A 15,106-nucleotide genomic window follows, 5' to 3' on the forward strand; every position below is an offset into this window, starting at 1 on the left:
CTTCTAACCATGGCCTGAGTGGGAGGAGGGAGGCCCTAGGGGCCAGTGGGTGGGGATGGGGCCAGGGGAAGCCACATTCCTGGAGTGTTAATGATCTCAGGGCTGGGCAGGAGCTGAGCCCCCAAACCAGCTTAAAACAACAAACAGCTCCCAGGAGGGATTTGTGTCTGTCTTGAGAGTCAAGGATTTCCGCCCGCCCGGATGGGGGCTGTGGCCAGTGGGGCTCTTCCACAAAGAAATTCCCCAGAGACCAGAAGCCCCATGACCTAGAAGTATTGCTTTGAGGACAGACCCCTCCCCCCTCCCTTCCCCAGCTCCCACTCTCCTAGGGAGGCCCAGTGCCCAGGTAAGGGGAGGCAGCAGCCCTCCTGACACGTGGGAGGCACGAGAGAAGAGTCTGGGTGCGTTCCTCACCTGGTCTCTCCAGCCCTTACACCAGCCCTGCAAGTGATGCTGTTCTTGACATTTTATAGCTAAAGACACCATGGCTCTGCCAGAGAAGATGCGCCACAAACAGCTGATGGAATCAGGGGGTCAATAAAGGAAGTCAGAGTCACGCTGGGGCCAAGCTGGGGCTGGCACCTGGGTCGGCCTGACCCCAGCCATGGACCTCACCTCTACTACATGGTCCCCTGGCATGGGAGGCCATCGGCTGCTCCTTTCAGGGGTGGAAGAGGCTTGGAGGTCCCGGAGAAGAGTTCAGGTCTCACTCCCCCAGGAGTTCTGGGGGCTGCCTAGAGGAAGAGGAGCCAGCACTGTCAGGAGGCAGCTGAGGCCTGACCCTCGGGACTGTAGGGCAGCTAGGAAGGGGCAGAGCTCCTGGGGCTAGTGCCACGCACCCTGCAGACATCGTGACCTTTCCGCTTGGCTCAAACCTTGCCTCCCTATGAAGCGTCTCTGGGCTCCCAGGCAGTCCAGATCTACCCTCCCCCCTGCACTCCCCCTCCCAGTCCCCTGGGGATCAATGGTACAGAGAATCTACCTGAATCCCTGTCTGCTCAAGTTCCTTGCACGGGGCCCTTTGCAAGTGCTCAGCAGCTGTTCCGTAAATGGGGGTCCTTCTGCAGAGTTCAGCCCATCCCCTCTGTCCGGCTTCCTGCCCTCACATGCTCTTTCATCCTTTCCTCTCCCTTTCCCTCTGCCCCCCGCCCCCCCGCCCCCCCAGCAGGCCTGACTCCTCCCAGAGCTTGGGTCTGCCCCTTCCTCAGGGGGCCTTCCCACAAAATCCTCAAGCAGCCTGGCTTGTCCTCACTGTGCTTCTGTACCCCTCTCGCTCCCACCCACAATCCACAAAGCCAAGCCCCGAGGCTTTAAATCCATCATTTATTGCCCACAGCTCATTAGTATTACATAAATCAGAGATTGAGAAATTTTCTGAGAAGGTTAAAAAGACACTGCAAAGTCTCCTTGGTGCGGCTAAGGCATGTGTGGGGTGCCTCATTCACACCCGGCCCGGGCTGGAAAATCACCTTGCCTCTGGCCTCTGGCCTCTCTTCTCTCAGGACCCCACCCCGCTCCCAGGCCGGGGGCTCAGGACGGAAAACAAGCCAGCTCACAATCAGGAAGTAGAAAGGGGGCTGTCAACCACCTCGACCCAGCCGCCATCTAGACATCTTGGGCTTTTGGTCCCCGCACCATCTGATTGTTCTCTGGAAATGGGAGAAGGGCATCCCCAAGCCTGAGGGAATGTCTGAAGTGACCGGGAGAAGGTGGGCCAGTATACCAGGCCTAGAGAACCGGGGTGGCAGGGGTGCCCTGTATTCTGACACAGCTGGCCCAGCTACCCCCTAACTGTGGGGCCCGGCCCAGCCTCTTCCTCCCCAGTCGTGAGCCAGTCTGCCCGCGACGCCTCCCTTCCTTTGGCCTCAGGTGAGTGGGGGATGGATGTTGGCTGAAAGTTTTCCCTCGTGGTGTTTTCCATAGCCAAGCTAGGGTTTATCTAAGCAGCATGGCCCACCAGGCCTCCACCATCAGCCTGAGCTATACAGACCCTCTGCCAATCCCCTCCCCAGAGAGGAGTCCCCTTAGCTCACCTGAAAGTGCATGTGGGAGCAGGACCAGAAATCATCCAGGAGACAAAGTAAGTCGGTTATGAGATGCCAAGGCCACGGGGCTGGGGCTGGGGTGGGGCTGGGCCGGGGCGGCCAGCATGGCGGGGGCGGGGGGGAGTCCAAGAGACCCCATCTCCTCCAGGCCTCCAGAGGGGGTGGGAGTGGGGCTGGGGCGAGCAGTTTTGGTCTTGAGGTGAAGTGCACAAGAACAAGACCCAGTGAGAGGTGGGGCAGGGTGAGCTAGAAGAGAGCTTTTCAAAAGGGGACCCAGACACGCTCAGCCCGCCATTGGCACAGTCATATCATGGCAGGATTAGCTCAAAAATACTTGCCCCTCTAACACGGTGACAACCTTTCCCTCTACTGTTTTGTTCTCCCTACTTGTTCTGCTTTCACCCTCTCCTGACTGGGGGGGGTGGTGCTGCCTCCTCAGGACAGTGTGGGGGGGGGCCCTCAGGGCATCATCCTGCAGAAATAGCAGGGCCTGGGGAAGTGGCTGAGAAGCGAGGGCAGCAGGGACTTCTGAGGGGTGCCCGGTGTCAATGCCTGTGGCAGACCCACCTTACCACAAGCACCCCTGCACTGAGGAGGGTGAGGGCCGCCCATGGCCACACCCTCGCTGCCCTACACTGGCCTTTTCCTGCACCTGTGTTCACCTCCAGCCATGTCTCTCCCCAGGTGGAGTCACCAGGGGAGGGGAGGCCTGAGGCTGCAATGTTGAGGGCTCCATTCCAGTTGGGGTCGGGGGAGAGGCCAATGAGGCCCACGCTTCCTCTTTGTTTGCCCTGTTCACCCCCACCTCGCCCCACTTTCTTCTGCAGAGCCCCGGCAGACCTCTCCTTTTCCTGGCCCACAGTAGGAGGGGATAGGAGCCAGCAGCAAGTGGCCTCGGAGGCCAGTGCAGGGTGAGAGGTGGCACATGGGTGTGGAGCCACACGTGGGTGCAGCCACCCTTGCCATCTCCTCCTTCAGAACTGAAAAGTGTTTGGCGAAGGTCAAGTGTTCCCAGGATGGGGGCTCACGTACAGAAAGTTAAGGTCCAGGTTCTGAGGCCAACTGCTGGCCATTCCCAAAGGGGCCTGCCCCTTTCCCAGTCCAGTGTCCACATTGGGGATGTGCCTGGGATGACCGGCATCTGAGCGGGACAGGCAAAGACGAGGTCCAGCTGGAAGAGCCGGTGGGAACCCCTTGATGCAGTCCTCTGGTTCCGGACAGGGAGTAGAGGCTCAGAGAGGGGAGTGGGCTTCTCCAAGGTCACACAGCCCATTCGTGCCATAGCCAGAGCCTGCAGTTCCTGGCTTGAGGGTGACTCTCAGATAGGTGCCTAGAAACCTGGCCTCCGCCCTCAGGCAGAAGACCCTCCCACTCAGGAAGCGGTGGGATGGGGCAGACGGCCTCGGGGGTGCTGAAGAGGCCCCCCAGATGGCAGTCAGCCGGGCTCCAGCTCCAGCCCCACCCTCAGCCCAGCTTCCAGCTTGGTGACTAAAAGGAGGATCTTTCTGCAGAGGTCGAAGTGCAGGCCCACAATTCCAGCCAAACATCATTCCTTCTTGGGGCTTCTTGCCTGGAGCTGGGGTCATTTCAGGGGCCTCGAATGGATCAGCAGGGTTCCACGAAGGGTGACCCCAGCCCCACGCACTGGGTTTCACGCAGAGGGATTGGTTCTGCACGTTGTGGCACGGTTGAGGGCCAGCCATGCTCAGAGCCAACTACCCACAAAATCCTGCAGAGGCCTCCGGTGCTCCTGACTCCCTGGGCCACCTCCTGAGGACCTCGGTCATAGCTGTTGGTTCATCCTGTGAGGTGTAGACTGCCTCCCCTCCACCTGCCCCCAGTTCAGCCCAGCCCAGCCCAGGGAGCCACTGGGCCTGGCCACCAGAATCTCTTGACTCTCCCTGCCCCACTGCCAAACCAACCAGCCCCCAGGCCTTCTCCTGCAGCCCCCACCAGTCAGCCGCTGTGTCTGGGCAGCTGCAACCAAGGCTCAGACTTGATTCTGATAAAAAATAAAAATAAAAAATAAAACCAAAGTATAAAAGGATCCTAATTCTACCCCGTGGGCACTCTACAAATTTTCAGCTTCACACATAATTGTGCTGAGTAGAGTTTTGACAACCCCACGTAAGGCCCAGAAATGCACTTGATTGTTTTTTACAGGAAATGTGTCAGAATTCCTCTCCCGTATGTTAACATGTGAATAGATTAGTCTCCCTACCACTGTGGGTCCAGTGCTCCCCCAGGTGGCTCCGGACCGGTGGGGTTAGCTGGCCCCTCCCTGCAGGTGCAGCCCCAGAGCCTCCGCCCCGCCCCCAACTCCCCCCCCACCCCCGACCTGGACCGGGCTCCCGCCCCAGGCCAGCTGGCCACCACTCACAGCCCCTTGTTGTACACCACTGTCCGACTACTCGTGGCCTGGGCAATCTCAGGCTCTAATTGGGATGTCTCGATCTGAGGAGAGAACAACAACAGAGAAGAAAGGTGGGGGTGGGGGCAGGAGGGAAGGGGTGAGTAGCATTAGGGGTGAGTAGTGGAAGCTGGGAGTAGCATTAGGAGCACCCTGGTACCCACAGTTCTCCCCCTCTGCCACCTACTGACACATCCTTCTTTACCGCCCTCCCGCCAGGGGCTACAGGACCCCTTCCCATCTAGGTCTTGTCTCTTCCTTTGGTGGGACATCTGTGTGGGTGACTGTCGTACACTCTGACCTCCGAGTTGCGTCTTCCTCATCTCCGATGGCCTTGCCCACTGCACTGCGCCATAGCCTCGGCCTGGTCACCATCACCCAGGGCCGCCCCACCCACACCCCTGAAATCCCCCCTCTACCCTCTTGGACTCCACAGTCCCCTTATCTTCCAGTACCCCCTCACTCTCTCTGTTTTTAGACCACAAAGACCTCAGGCCCCACACTTCTGACGACAGCTCAGTCTTCACACCCTCCCCCTCTAACCTGGACACCAGGGGCCATCACTCCAGCTAATCCCTAGCCCAAAAGTCTTCCCACCCCAAATGGCAGAAACCCAACTTTGGAGGAACTCAAACAGGCATCCACCTTCTTTCCACTTGAATCTTCCCAGGAGACCTACTGGAGACCACTTGACATTCACAGTGCCTGACTTTGGTGGGACCCCCACAGTGACCAGGAAACCTCTCCCTGCCAACCACTTCACCCAGTCGGCTCCTTCTCCCATTCTCCACAGAGAACCACCTTAAACCATTCCTGTCCTCCTCAGCCACTCCACCCTCAGCTCCCCACTCATCCTGGGCACAAACCTTCTTTCTACTTCAGAGAAAAAGCAGAAGACAACAGAAGGAACTCCTCAGCATCCCACCATCAAACCCATGAACTCCCTGTCCACACTGCTCCACACCCGCCCTCCTGCCACCCCCCTCAGAAGGCAAAACCTCCTGAGGCCCACCTCCCCCACACCCACTTCGGGAGCCTACTCTCAGACTCTCCTCCCCATGTCCCACCTTCGCAGTCCACTGACTCTTGACCATCCAGCATTTCAACACTGACAAGAACCTCCCATCTGATAAAACGTCCCATTAACCCCATGTCATGCTCCAGCTACCGCCTGGTCTCTCTCCTCCCCAGCAACCACATTTCTTTAAGGCACTGTCTCAACTGGCCTTTTCCACCTCCTCACCTCCCACTGACTTTTCAACCCACAGCAAATCTGGCTTCTCTTCCCACCATACTCCACAAAAATCCTTCTTTCCAAGTTCACTGCCACCCCCGCGCTTTGTGACATCCACTGGACACTTGTCAGGGTCGCTGGGGCTCAGCCTGGCTGGGCCGTCTTCCCTGCACAACCCCCGGGGGTGAGTCAACCCTCCTGGTGACGCCCAGATCTGAGGGGTCCCCTGCCATGTTTCTGCCCTGAGTCCTGGGCCTGCACCGGGGACTGCCTACTATACCTTCTCATGGGTATCTCACAGGTACTGGAACTCAACCCAAAAATGTAAATCGCAACTGAAGTCGCCATCTCCCCCTGTCCCACCCCAGCTCCCCACACCACCACCCAGTGGTGTCCTGGGACTGCCTCGCCTCCTCTTTGCTTCCTTCCCCTCGAGTCCCAGCCACCCCAGCACACCCCCACCTCAGACAGTGGGAGCCTTCCCCACCGCAAGTTGGGCCACCCCTCTGTTCCTTATAAAATGGCTCAATGACCCCTCTGCCCTCAGGGACCCAGTCTAGACTCCTGTGCTGTCCAGCCCCCGCCTAGCTCCACCCTGCCCCTTGGACTGCAGACACCACACCCACCCACTTATTTCAGCGCCTCAGATCCACCGGCCTTTCCCCAGCCTGACTCTTTGCCTGAGCTGGCCTCTCTGTCACCACCTCTCCTCCTCCCCCTCCCCACTCTCCCTCTTCTCCCTGGGGGCTTATCTTCCACAAGGCAGCTTTAGCCATCTTCCCTCCTCCGGCCTGGGTGCGGCCGCTTCTCTGGGTCCCCACAGCTCCTGGCACTTCTTATATCCCCCTTGTGTCACTTGTTGCTGAGGCTGACTGTCCACTCGTCTCCCCCCTCTCCACTCTAGATCGCAAGCTCCGGGAGGCAGCAAACGTGATGTGCGATCGTGTTCATGCCTGCATCCTCGAGGCCTAGTGCCAATGCACGGGAGGTATTCAGTAAGTGCTGAATAAATGAATGGGAAGAAGGGCGGCAGAAGGTACTGGGAGGAGACGGTTCCCCTGGAGGCTCTACGGCAGCCCAGGTGTTGGTCTGCAGCTCCAGGGACTAAGCCAGGAGGGACGTCTGAGCCCCCGGCTTGAGCGAGCCGGAAAGGGAGGTGCTGCCTCAGTGAGGGGGGCCCGGGCCTGCTCTCCACCCTGGGCTGAATCGAGGAAGAGCGGGGCCTTTGTGGCTCAGTTCAGCGGAACCTGTTCCCGGGCACGAGCTCTAGGTCAAGGCACTGCAGCCCTGAAGATCGGGCGGAAGCTGCCATAGACCAGCGCTGCCTTCAAGGAACCCAGTCATGCCCACGCCCGGCAAGAGGGAGTTCAGTGTGGACCGGAGCTGCTGGGCATGGTGGAGTTCCTGGGGAAGGCGGACCCTTCCCCTGCAGTCCATGGTACCCCGATACCCAGGTTCTGGCCACTGGAGAGGGCCAAAGAGACAAGAGCTAGGCTCAGGGCCCAGGCCTCTTCCCCACCCCCTCTCCTCAAGCCACCTCTTCCCTCCCCACCCATGCCGGCCTCCGAGTCCCCTCCACCCCACCAGTTCCCCTCGTCCCCATGCCGCCACTGACACAATGCACAGCGCCCACGCTTAAAAATCTAAATGCTTTTGAAAATGTTTAACCTAGTTAGACAAATTAGCAAAAATTTGTGCAAAACAATTTAGGTATTTAAAATATTCAATGTTTTTAAAAAACTGGAAAACTGTTCTTAGCTTTCAGCTGCAAAAACCAACAAAATATAACATCCCAGCAATCTTACCATGAGGTGTAACATAACCCTTCGGGAAAGCTGTTAAACAGCTACTGAGGCATCCTGGGAAATAGCACTTCATTTATTCAAATGCACATATGTCAGGCTTTTGCACCATATGTCATTCCAAGCTATTTACAGTAATAATTAAATCTTAATCAACGTTTAACCTCTGTAAAATGTTTGAAGAATCCTAATCACCCTTCAGACTGCACTAATGAAGGAGAAATATATAAACATAAAAGGAAAATGATGCACAGATATCACACTGGAAAGAACAGTAATTGCAAAATTGTATTTCTTTTAAATATAATCAGTAAATGATGTAAAGTAAGCCAAGGAGTATTTTAAGTTAAGACATCTTGGATGTCAGAGGTGTGAGCAGCTAATTTTGTTCTGCTACCCATAACAGATGTAGCATATTTTATTTTAGTGCCATTATTAGCAACTTCCCATGCCGGCTTTCACCGAAGCACCGAGGCCCGCATTAAAACCGGAGAGGCTGCTCACCACCACGGTGGAGGACCACGGGCCAGGGCCACGGCCCACTTGACCCACTCGACCCGCTCCCTGGAGAGCGCCGGCCCGGGTGCAGACTGAGGCCTCGCCCTCCCAGCGGGCGCTGTCACAGACCCAGCCCCCCCCACGGGGCTCCCCACTGTGCTGAGGGCAGCAGGTAGGAGGGATGGGGGGGGGAATTCGGGCAGAGGAAAGGCTCTGGGGAGGGGAAGGTGGCTGAGGTACTCAGGAGCAGAGGCTTGGGGACAGGGTGGCATTCAAGGCTTTTTCTCTCGTTTCAATTTAATCAGCCCTCAAGTCAGACGTCTATGGCTGCCAGCGCCATCCACCAGGGCTGGGCACACGGAGACGGACAAGGGAGCTCCTCCACGCCCTTGAGGCGCTCAAAGTCTAGGGGAGGAGTCACATAGGAAAGCACATGGATCCCAGAGAGACGAGGTGCCATGGAAACTGGGGAGGGGGTGGGGGTTACCATGTATTGAGGAAGGAACAAGGAAGAAAGACTTCTCAGAGGAGGTAGGCCAGGAAGAAAATGGAGGATTTTGATATGAGAGGGCAGGAGAAGTTTGGTGGATGAAGGGAGAAGCATCGGCTGGCCAGCATGGCCTGTCTGGTGTGGGCAACGTGGTGCACGTAGGGAACGTGGCAGGAAATGGAGGTGGGGTTAGGACAGGCAGGCCCTTGGAGGCCACACGAATGTGTCAGCAGGGGCCATGGGGAGCCATGGGAGGATTCTGAGCAGGGGCGGGCCATGATCCAGACTCTGTTTTAGGAATGTTTCTCTGGTGGCTGTGGATGTGGAGGATGGACTGGAGGGCAAGCGAGGGGGCAGCTGTGGAATGAGAGGTGCCAGGTCCTGCCCTATGATGCTGCCAGCGGGGCTGTGAGAAGGGTGGCACTGGGATCCTCTCTGAAGAGAAATCCATAGGAGTTGATGACCAATCCCATGTGGGGGTGAGAGGGAGGTGTCGAGGATGACTGTGCGTTGGATGACTCCTAATTCTAGCTCAGGAGCTGGGGTGGCTGGTGACGCCGTTCTGAGGCAGGGAATGCGGGAGGAGGACGGGTCAGGGTGGGAGGGTGACAGGCTCAGGCTTGGCCATGTTGAGACCCCCGGGTGCAGACAGGACGTGGGTTCTGGAGCTCTGGGCAGGGGGTCTGGGCAGGCCAGCAAGCCCGGGATGTGTAAGCGCAGCCAGAGTCCCCGGAGTGGGGGAGCTTGCCCAGGAGAGCAGATGGAAGGGGAGGGCGCCAGGCCTGGCGAACAGGCACATTTGAGGGGCGGGTGAAGGGAACAAGCCCATGATGGTGGCCTTGAGGGACCAGCCCAGGGAGCAGAAGCGGTGACAGAGGGTGCCACAGCACCAGGCCACATGGGTACCAGGCAAAGGGTTTTCTGAGTGGTCCCAAGGAGGGCTGAAAGGCTTCGGCCTTCGCAATGGGATTTGGTGACCTCCAGAGTCCAGATTTCCTAATCCCAACTCAGTGCGGGCCCCAGGCACTCGCCTCCATCCTGGACCAACTCAACCAGCGGTTCATTTAGACCCTCTAGCCCTGCCTGGAGCTGGGGCAATGGCGGCTCTCATGGGTGTCAGGACCACTGGGGGAGGACCCCGGGCCGCTTGAAGATCACCTCTCTGAGGTGTGGGGGTGCTGGGTCTCCCCCACAGAAATCACATCCAGGGCTCCGCTGATAAATGGGTGTGATTCAGCTATGGGGTGTGAGCACAAGAGCACCCCGCTGCTGCCTCAACCAGGCATGGAGACAAATGGCTGTGCTGTCATCTTGGGGTGCCCCTGCTGCTAGGGGGGCTGACGGATAAGCAGCGGAAGCTGGCTTTACGTGCCATGGAGGTGTGGTGGTCACAGAGACTCACGGGTGGCTTGTGGAGTGAGGGAGCTGCTGAGGCCCGGTAAGGGGAGTGGGTACAGCAGGGGGGCCACCAGTAGCAGCCCAGTAAAGGCTAGAGGCCCCCGGGGTAGTGGGCCAAGGGCAGGGGCCTGGTTCTGACGGCAGACAAGCTCTGAGGGAACTCCTCCAGGGAGAAAGTGATGAGGAGAGAGGGGGCTGGGCAAGGAGTGGCCCCAGGGAGACGGGGCGACCCAGCCCCAGGCAGGCAGCGGTGGACAGGCAGGAACCTATAGGTCCCTCGTTCATCTAGGAGACACCACCTTCTCAAGCACCCGACCGACAGTCAGCAGGGGATGGGGAGCCAGAGCCCCAGAGGGTGGGGGCTGCAGGGCCCAGTGAGGAGGCTGAAGTTCTCGGCACTGTGTGATCATCCCCCCAGCCCCAGGACTGGCAGGGCCAGGAAGCTGTGGGCCTGCTGGGGACACGCCCCACCTGCCATGCGAAAAGCAGTGTCACCCAGCTAACATTTTCTGCCCCCATATCCGAGCCCCCACCCCATCCTCCACACTCAGGCAGACACCACTGCCCCTCACAGCCGATAGCCCCCAACTTTTGGTTGCATCTAAAGTCAGTGGCAGAAAACACGAAGTACCATGTCCAGGACCCCCAGCCTCCCCTGAGCACCTCAGCGTCCCGGAGAGCAGCCTGCTAGGGCCTTCCTGGGTGGTGCAGGAAGGGTTAACCCTGAGCTGGCTGCCTCTGTCTCCTGGCCCATTAGGGTGGGGGGCCAGAGTCAGGAATGCATGGGGGCCACCTCTGCCTCCGAAGCCTGGGAGCACACACACCTGCGGCCAGCCCTGGCGGATAGTTTACATATTTGAACCTAGAGCTAAGGTGCCGAGACATAAACAGGAAACTGGATCCCTGGCCTGTGCCCCATTCTCAGGGGCTTTTACCTACTACAAAGAACTTCCTCCTCCTTGCTTTTCTGCCTCCTTTTCAAAGGCATAGGGCTGGGGGGTGGGCTGCTCAGTGTGACCCTGTGACACAGCTCAAAGCTGCCTCCTGCCCCTGGCCAGGGTTCTGGGCTTCTGAGCATCTGCAGGTGGTGGTGACATTGACATGGGGTCCAATGCCCAGGCCGGCACCTGACAGACTGTGTGCCCGAGGCTCCCTTCAGGCCCGGAACCTACTGGGCCGCACACCCCACCCTCTCTCTCCGGGGCTGAGCCGGCCTCAGGTCCTGCGCAGACACATAAGTCCAGGCCCCATCTTTGGTGAAGCTGTCCCACGTGTCCTGGAGGGCAGGGGTGTTAGGACGGGGCTGGGGAGCAGCTGAGGCCTGAGCCCAGACCCCTGGGTCAGGTCTCTGATGCTGGTTCTGGGGCTCCCACTGCCTTCCCAACAAAGGTCAGATTCCCTGGCTGGACATTAAAGGCCTTCTGGGACCTTCTCCAGGTTCCTCACCTACTGGAGGCTCTCCATTCCCAGTACATTGTTTGTTTAGCCTGTGAGGCCTGAGTCCAGCGATATCCTAATCCTCTAACGCTGCCTCCTCCAGGAAGTCTCCCCTGACCTTCTCAGACCATATCCGCTGCTGCTGCCCCTGGTGCCCCTGGCACTTATTTCCCATCTCCTTCACATCCCCAGTCCCAGGCAATTTGTTCACTAATCGTCTGTGAATACAGCAGTCCCCCACCTCACCCAGTTCAAGCCAGTAGGTCCTTGACAAAAGTCTAATCCAATTGAACCGAAGCTCCCCAAGCACAGGAATCCCATCTTACACTCTCCCGTCTCCCCTGTGCAGTGTGCACCCAGGGAAGCCTCAGACCCCCTCCCCATTTTGGAGATTTGTACTGCTCCTGGGTGCCCCCTGGTGGACCAATCGCAGAATCATTCTCTGTCCTCCATCTTTTGGGCTTTGAGGCCTCAGTTTCCCTGTATGTGTTGTGGGAAGATTTTCTACTTCCAGGGACTGAGATGAGGATAGTATCAAGAAACAGGTGAGACAGCCCTGTGGAAACTTGGAAAACCTGTGTGATGCTGCGTAAGGAAGGCCGGACCCCTATGGCTATCCTGGAGCCCAGGCCCAGTCTTGCTCACCGGCGTCCCCTCGTGGTTCACAAGGCTGAGCCCTTGCTTGTGAGCCAGGTGTGTCCTATGCTGCTTCGCTTTTGATCCTCTCAGCAGGAGTTTGCAAAACCAAGCCTCCTCCCTCCCTGTCCTGAATTCAGCGGGGCTTTCTAGAAGGTCCTAGAAAGATCCAGGAGGGATAGGCTGAGAGGTGGCCTGGCTGAGGCCTGTCACTAGGACATGTGTGTGCATGCTCGTGTGTGGGCCTGTGTGCATGCTCAGGTTTGGGCTGGGGGTGTGGGGAACAGGCAACATGACAGGTGGCGTTGGCGTTCCTGGGCTCTGAGTGGCTCTGCCATTCCCATCCGTCCCTCCTGGGGGGTCCTGTGGGCAAACTCCAAGAAAGCAGCGGGCGGGGAGGCGGCAGATTTCTGACGGCAAAAATAGCCCGCTTTGCAGTTCAGTAGAGACTGATTAAACCAGTAAATGAGAAAAACCCCAAACAAACATCTCCAAGCAAAGTGGGAGATGGATTTGAGATGAGAGGGGACGAGGCCCCTACTCTGGGAGAAGGTGAACGTCTGCGGACTCAGGAGGGACACAATGCCCTCTAGACTTTGCCTCTGGCCTCACATCAGGACTGGAAGAGCAGGAGAAGCAGGAACCAACAAACCCAACCAACATGCTCCGTATTAGGTGTTGACAGAGTGCTAAGTCGCAGCTGTAGGGACACCTATGTGTCGAGAGAGGGAGAAAGGAATATTGACCCGAGGAGGTAGATGGAACATAGGAAACACATGTCACCAGAGTCTACATGTGTGAGGTGAGACAGATCCTAATGGGGCTCATCAGAGAGGGCTTCCTGGAGGAGGAGTCATTTCTAGAACAGCTTGAATGTAGAACTGAGCTCATTCCCAACTCTTCCCCATTCTTGGTTGGGAGTTCAAATGCCTTCTCAGAGAAAGAGAGGCAAGTTGGGGGAGACATTTTCTTCTGGTGAGTCACAGCTTCCAAGCCAAGCTAGTTCATCAAAGCTACCATTTTCCTCAGAGCTGATGATGGGGAGAGAGATGGAAGAGATTCTGGTGTTCACTGGGGTTACCCATATTCTTTTCCCATATAGGGAGGACATGCCTCTTTGTTTCTTAACTCCTAAAGCTGGCAGGGGGACCAAAGATGGTAGGGGGTAGGGAATGAGGAGGGGGTGGCCGAACCTGACCAGGTCATCTACAGCATGGATGTGGCTTCTAAGAGCCACCCTCTGGGGTCAGGGTGAGATGTGGCTTGTGAGTGGTGCGAGGACATGATGAGGGCCGTCGCCTTCTTCAGATCATGCCTTCTAGTGTCCTGGACCCTGTGAGGCTGAAGTGAGGAGAGGCTAAGCTGAGGGGTGGGGTTGGCAGGGTTGACAAGGGAGGCTCTGAGCAGAAAGCCCTGGGGGCCTCTGATGATGTCTTTTCTTCCAGTCAAGGCGTTTGGCAGAAGCTGGAGGGGCAGAGGGAGGGTGAGGGAGGGGGTCCCTTGCTGAGTTGTCAGGGAAGGCCAAAGAGCAAAGGCCAACAAACCAACAACTACAGGGCAGACCAACAGAGCAAACAGGCCCGACAGGATACAGCCCGAGCTACCGAGCTACCGGTGAACCTGACGCCTGCCTCCCCCTCCGCACCAGCAAAGCCGCGCAGGGAAGAGGGACACACACAGCCCTGCAGAAGCAGCCCAGAGCTCTCTCCTCCACCTGCAGCCAGCCAGAGCACAGAGCGCCTCTTCCCTGTGCCCCCATTCCAGTCCCTATTGCTGCTGGGAGACCAGAAGAGCGGAGGGAGGGTCCAGGGGCCACCAGGCATGTCCCCAGGAAGGCGAGGCTCTGCCCATTAACCGTTTGGCAGCACTCTCGAGTCATGCCAGGCCCCGGGAGGTGACTCTCAGAGGGCAGACCCATGCTGCAGGCAAGACACCTGAAGGTCGGCACCTGACTTGGGGTCACACAGCCTGCTGTCAGCTCTTCTAACTCTAGAACTCAGGCCTGGTCTTGTGGCTTCACTTCTGGAGCCCTAATGGGCAGAGCCAGGAAGAAACGTAGCTCTACCACCCAATGGCGGGGAAACTGAGGTCTGGAGGTTAAGACCAAGGTCACATGGATAGTTGAGGCTGAGAGATGCCAGCCAGAGGGGAGGAGGGTGGACCTGGGGGATGTGGGGTGACCCCAGCCCCAATCCCACCTACAGACAGGGCAGAGCCCTCAGTGGCCCCCTCTCTCTCCCGCAAGCCTCACTCATCCACAGAAAAGCCCCACCTTTTCCTGTGGACACATTTCAACCTCACCAAATCAGCTAATTATTGACAGTTGGTGAAGAGGAGATTTCACTTTTTCCTCCTGTTAAACTGCTCCTAATTAGTTCCCTGTTACCACGGCTGGCTCGCCCGCCCGCCGCCCGCCCGTTCGCGCAGTAATCCCGCTGCACAGTGCCTCATTAACCTTTTGCTCCTCTCCTGCCGCCTGCCAACAAGATGAAGACAAAAACAGATTGTCAAACAATGGCTGCGGCTTGTATGTGCAGCCCCGTTCCCCAGCCCCTGAGCTCCCGGGGGAATAGTGGGGAAAAGAGAGGGGAATGGGGTGGGGGGGAGCCCGAGAGCAATCGAGGAAGGGAGAAAGGCACAAAGGCAGAGAGACAGAAACAGGCAGGGACACGGGGAGAGGACTTGGCCAAGGTACTGCTTCTTGCTCCAAGGAGACATGAGGTTCATTAAATGGGATTGGAAGCGCTCCCAGGTGGGGAACGCTGCTGTCGGAGTTGCAGGGACATTCACCATCCCCTGGTCCAGCCTCCCGTGGCAGCCAAGCCTGTGAGCATGAGACTGGACCCTGGACATCTCCCTCTTTGGGACCTGGGACACAGAGTGCGTGTGTGTGTGTGTGTGTGTGTGTGTGTGTGTGTGTGTGTGTCTGTGTGTGTGTCTGTGTGTGGTATGCATGTATCTGGGGGAAGACAGAGATGACCACATTTGCTGGAAACCAGGGCCCCAATCTCCAGAGAGGGCATGGCCAGAAAGGCCACCACAAATCAGGCCCCACATGCCAAGGAGGTCTCCACAATCCATGTGACCTTGAGCCTTGAGTCACCCCAGGCAAACCCCAGCACAGCCTCCACTTTATTTTCCTGTTACTATACCAGC

At 57.8% G+C, this 15,106-nt stretch overlaps 1 protein-coding gene across 6 annotated transcripts in view; it reads right to left on the reverse strand.

Annotated features, from left to right (window-relative positions):
- Positions 1-4,387: 4,387 nt before the first annotated feature.
- Positions 4,388-15,106, reverse strand: part of SFXN5 (sideroflexin 5) — a 115,063-nt gene continuing 104,344 nt past the window's right edge. For all 6 annotated transcript variants that reach the window (XM_044392288.3, XM_026483060.3, XM_044392282.3 and 3 more), the window contains one exon: positions 4,388-4,499. In XM_044392288.3, coding sequence (XP_044248223.2) covers positions 4,422-4,499 — 78 coding nt within the window. In that variant the 3' untranslated portion in view covers positions 4,388-4,421. The remainder of the gene's footprint in view (positions 4,500-15,106) is intronic.

Source organism: Ursus arctos, unplaced genomic scaffold (assembly GCF_023065955.2).
Source record: "Ursus arctos isolate Adak ecotype North America unplaced genomic scaffold, UrsArc2.0 scaffold_8, whole genome shotgun sequence".
In the NCBI taxonomy this organism is placed as follows: domain Eukaryota; kingdom Metazoa; phylum Chordata; class Mammalia; order Carnivora; family Ursidae; genus Ursus; species Ursus arctos.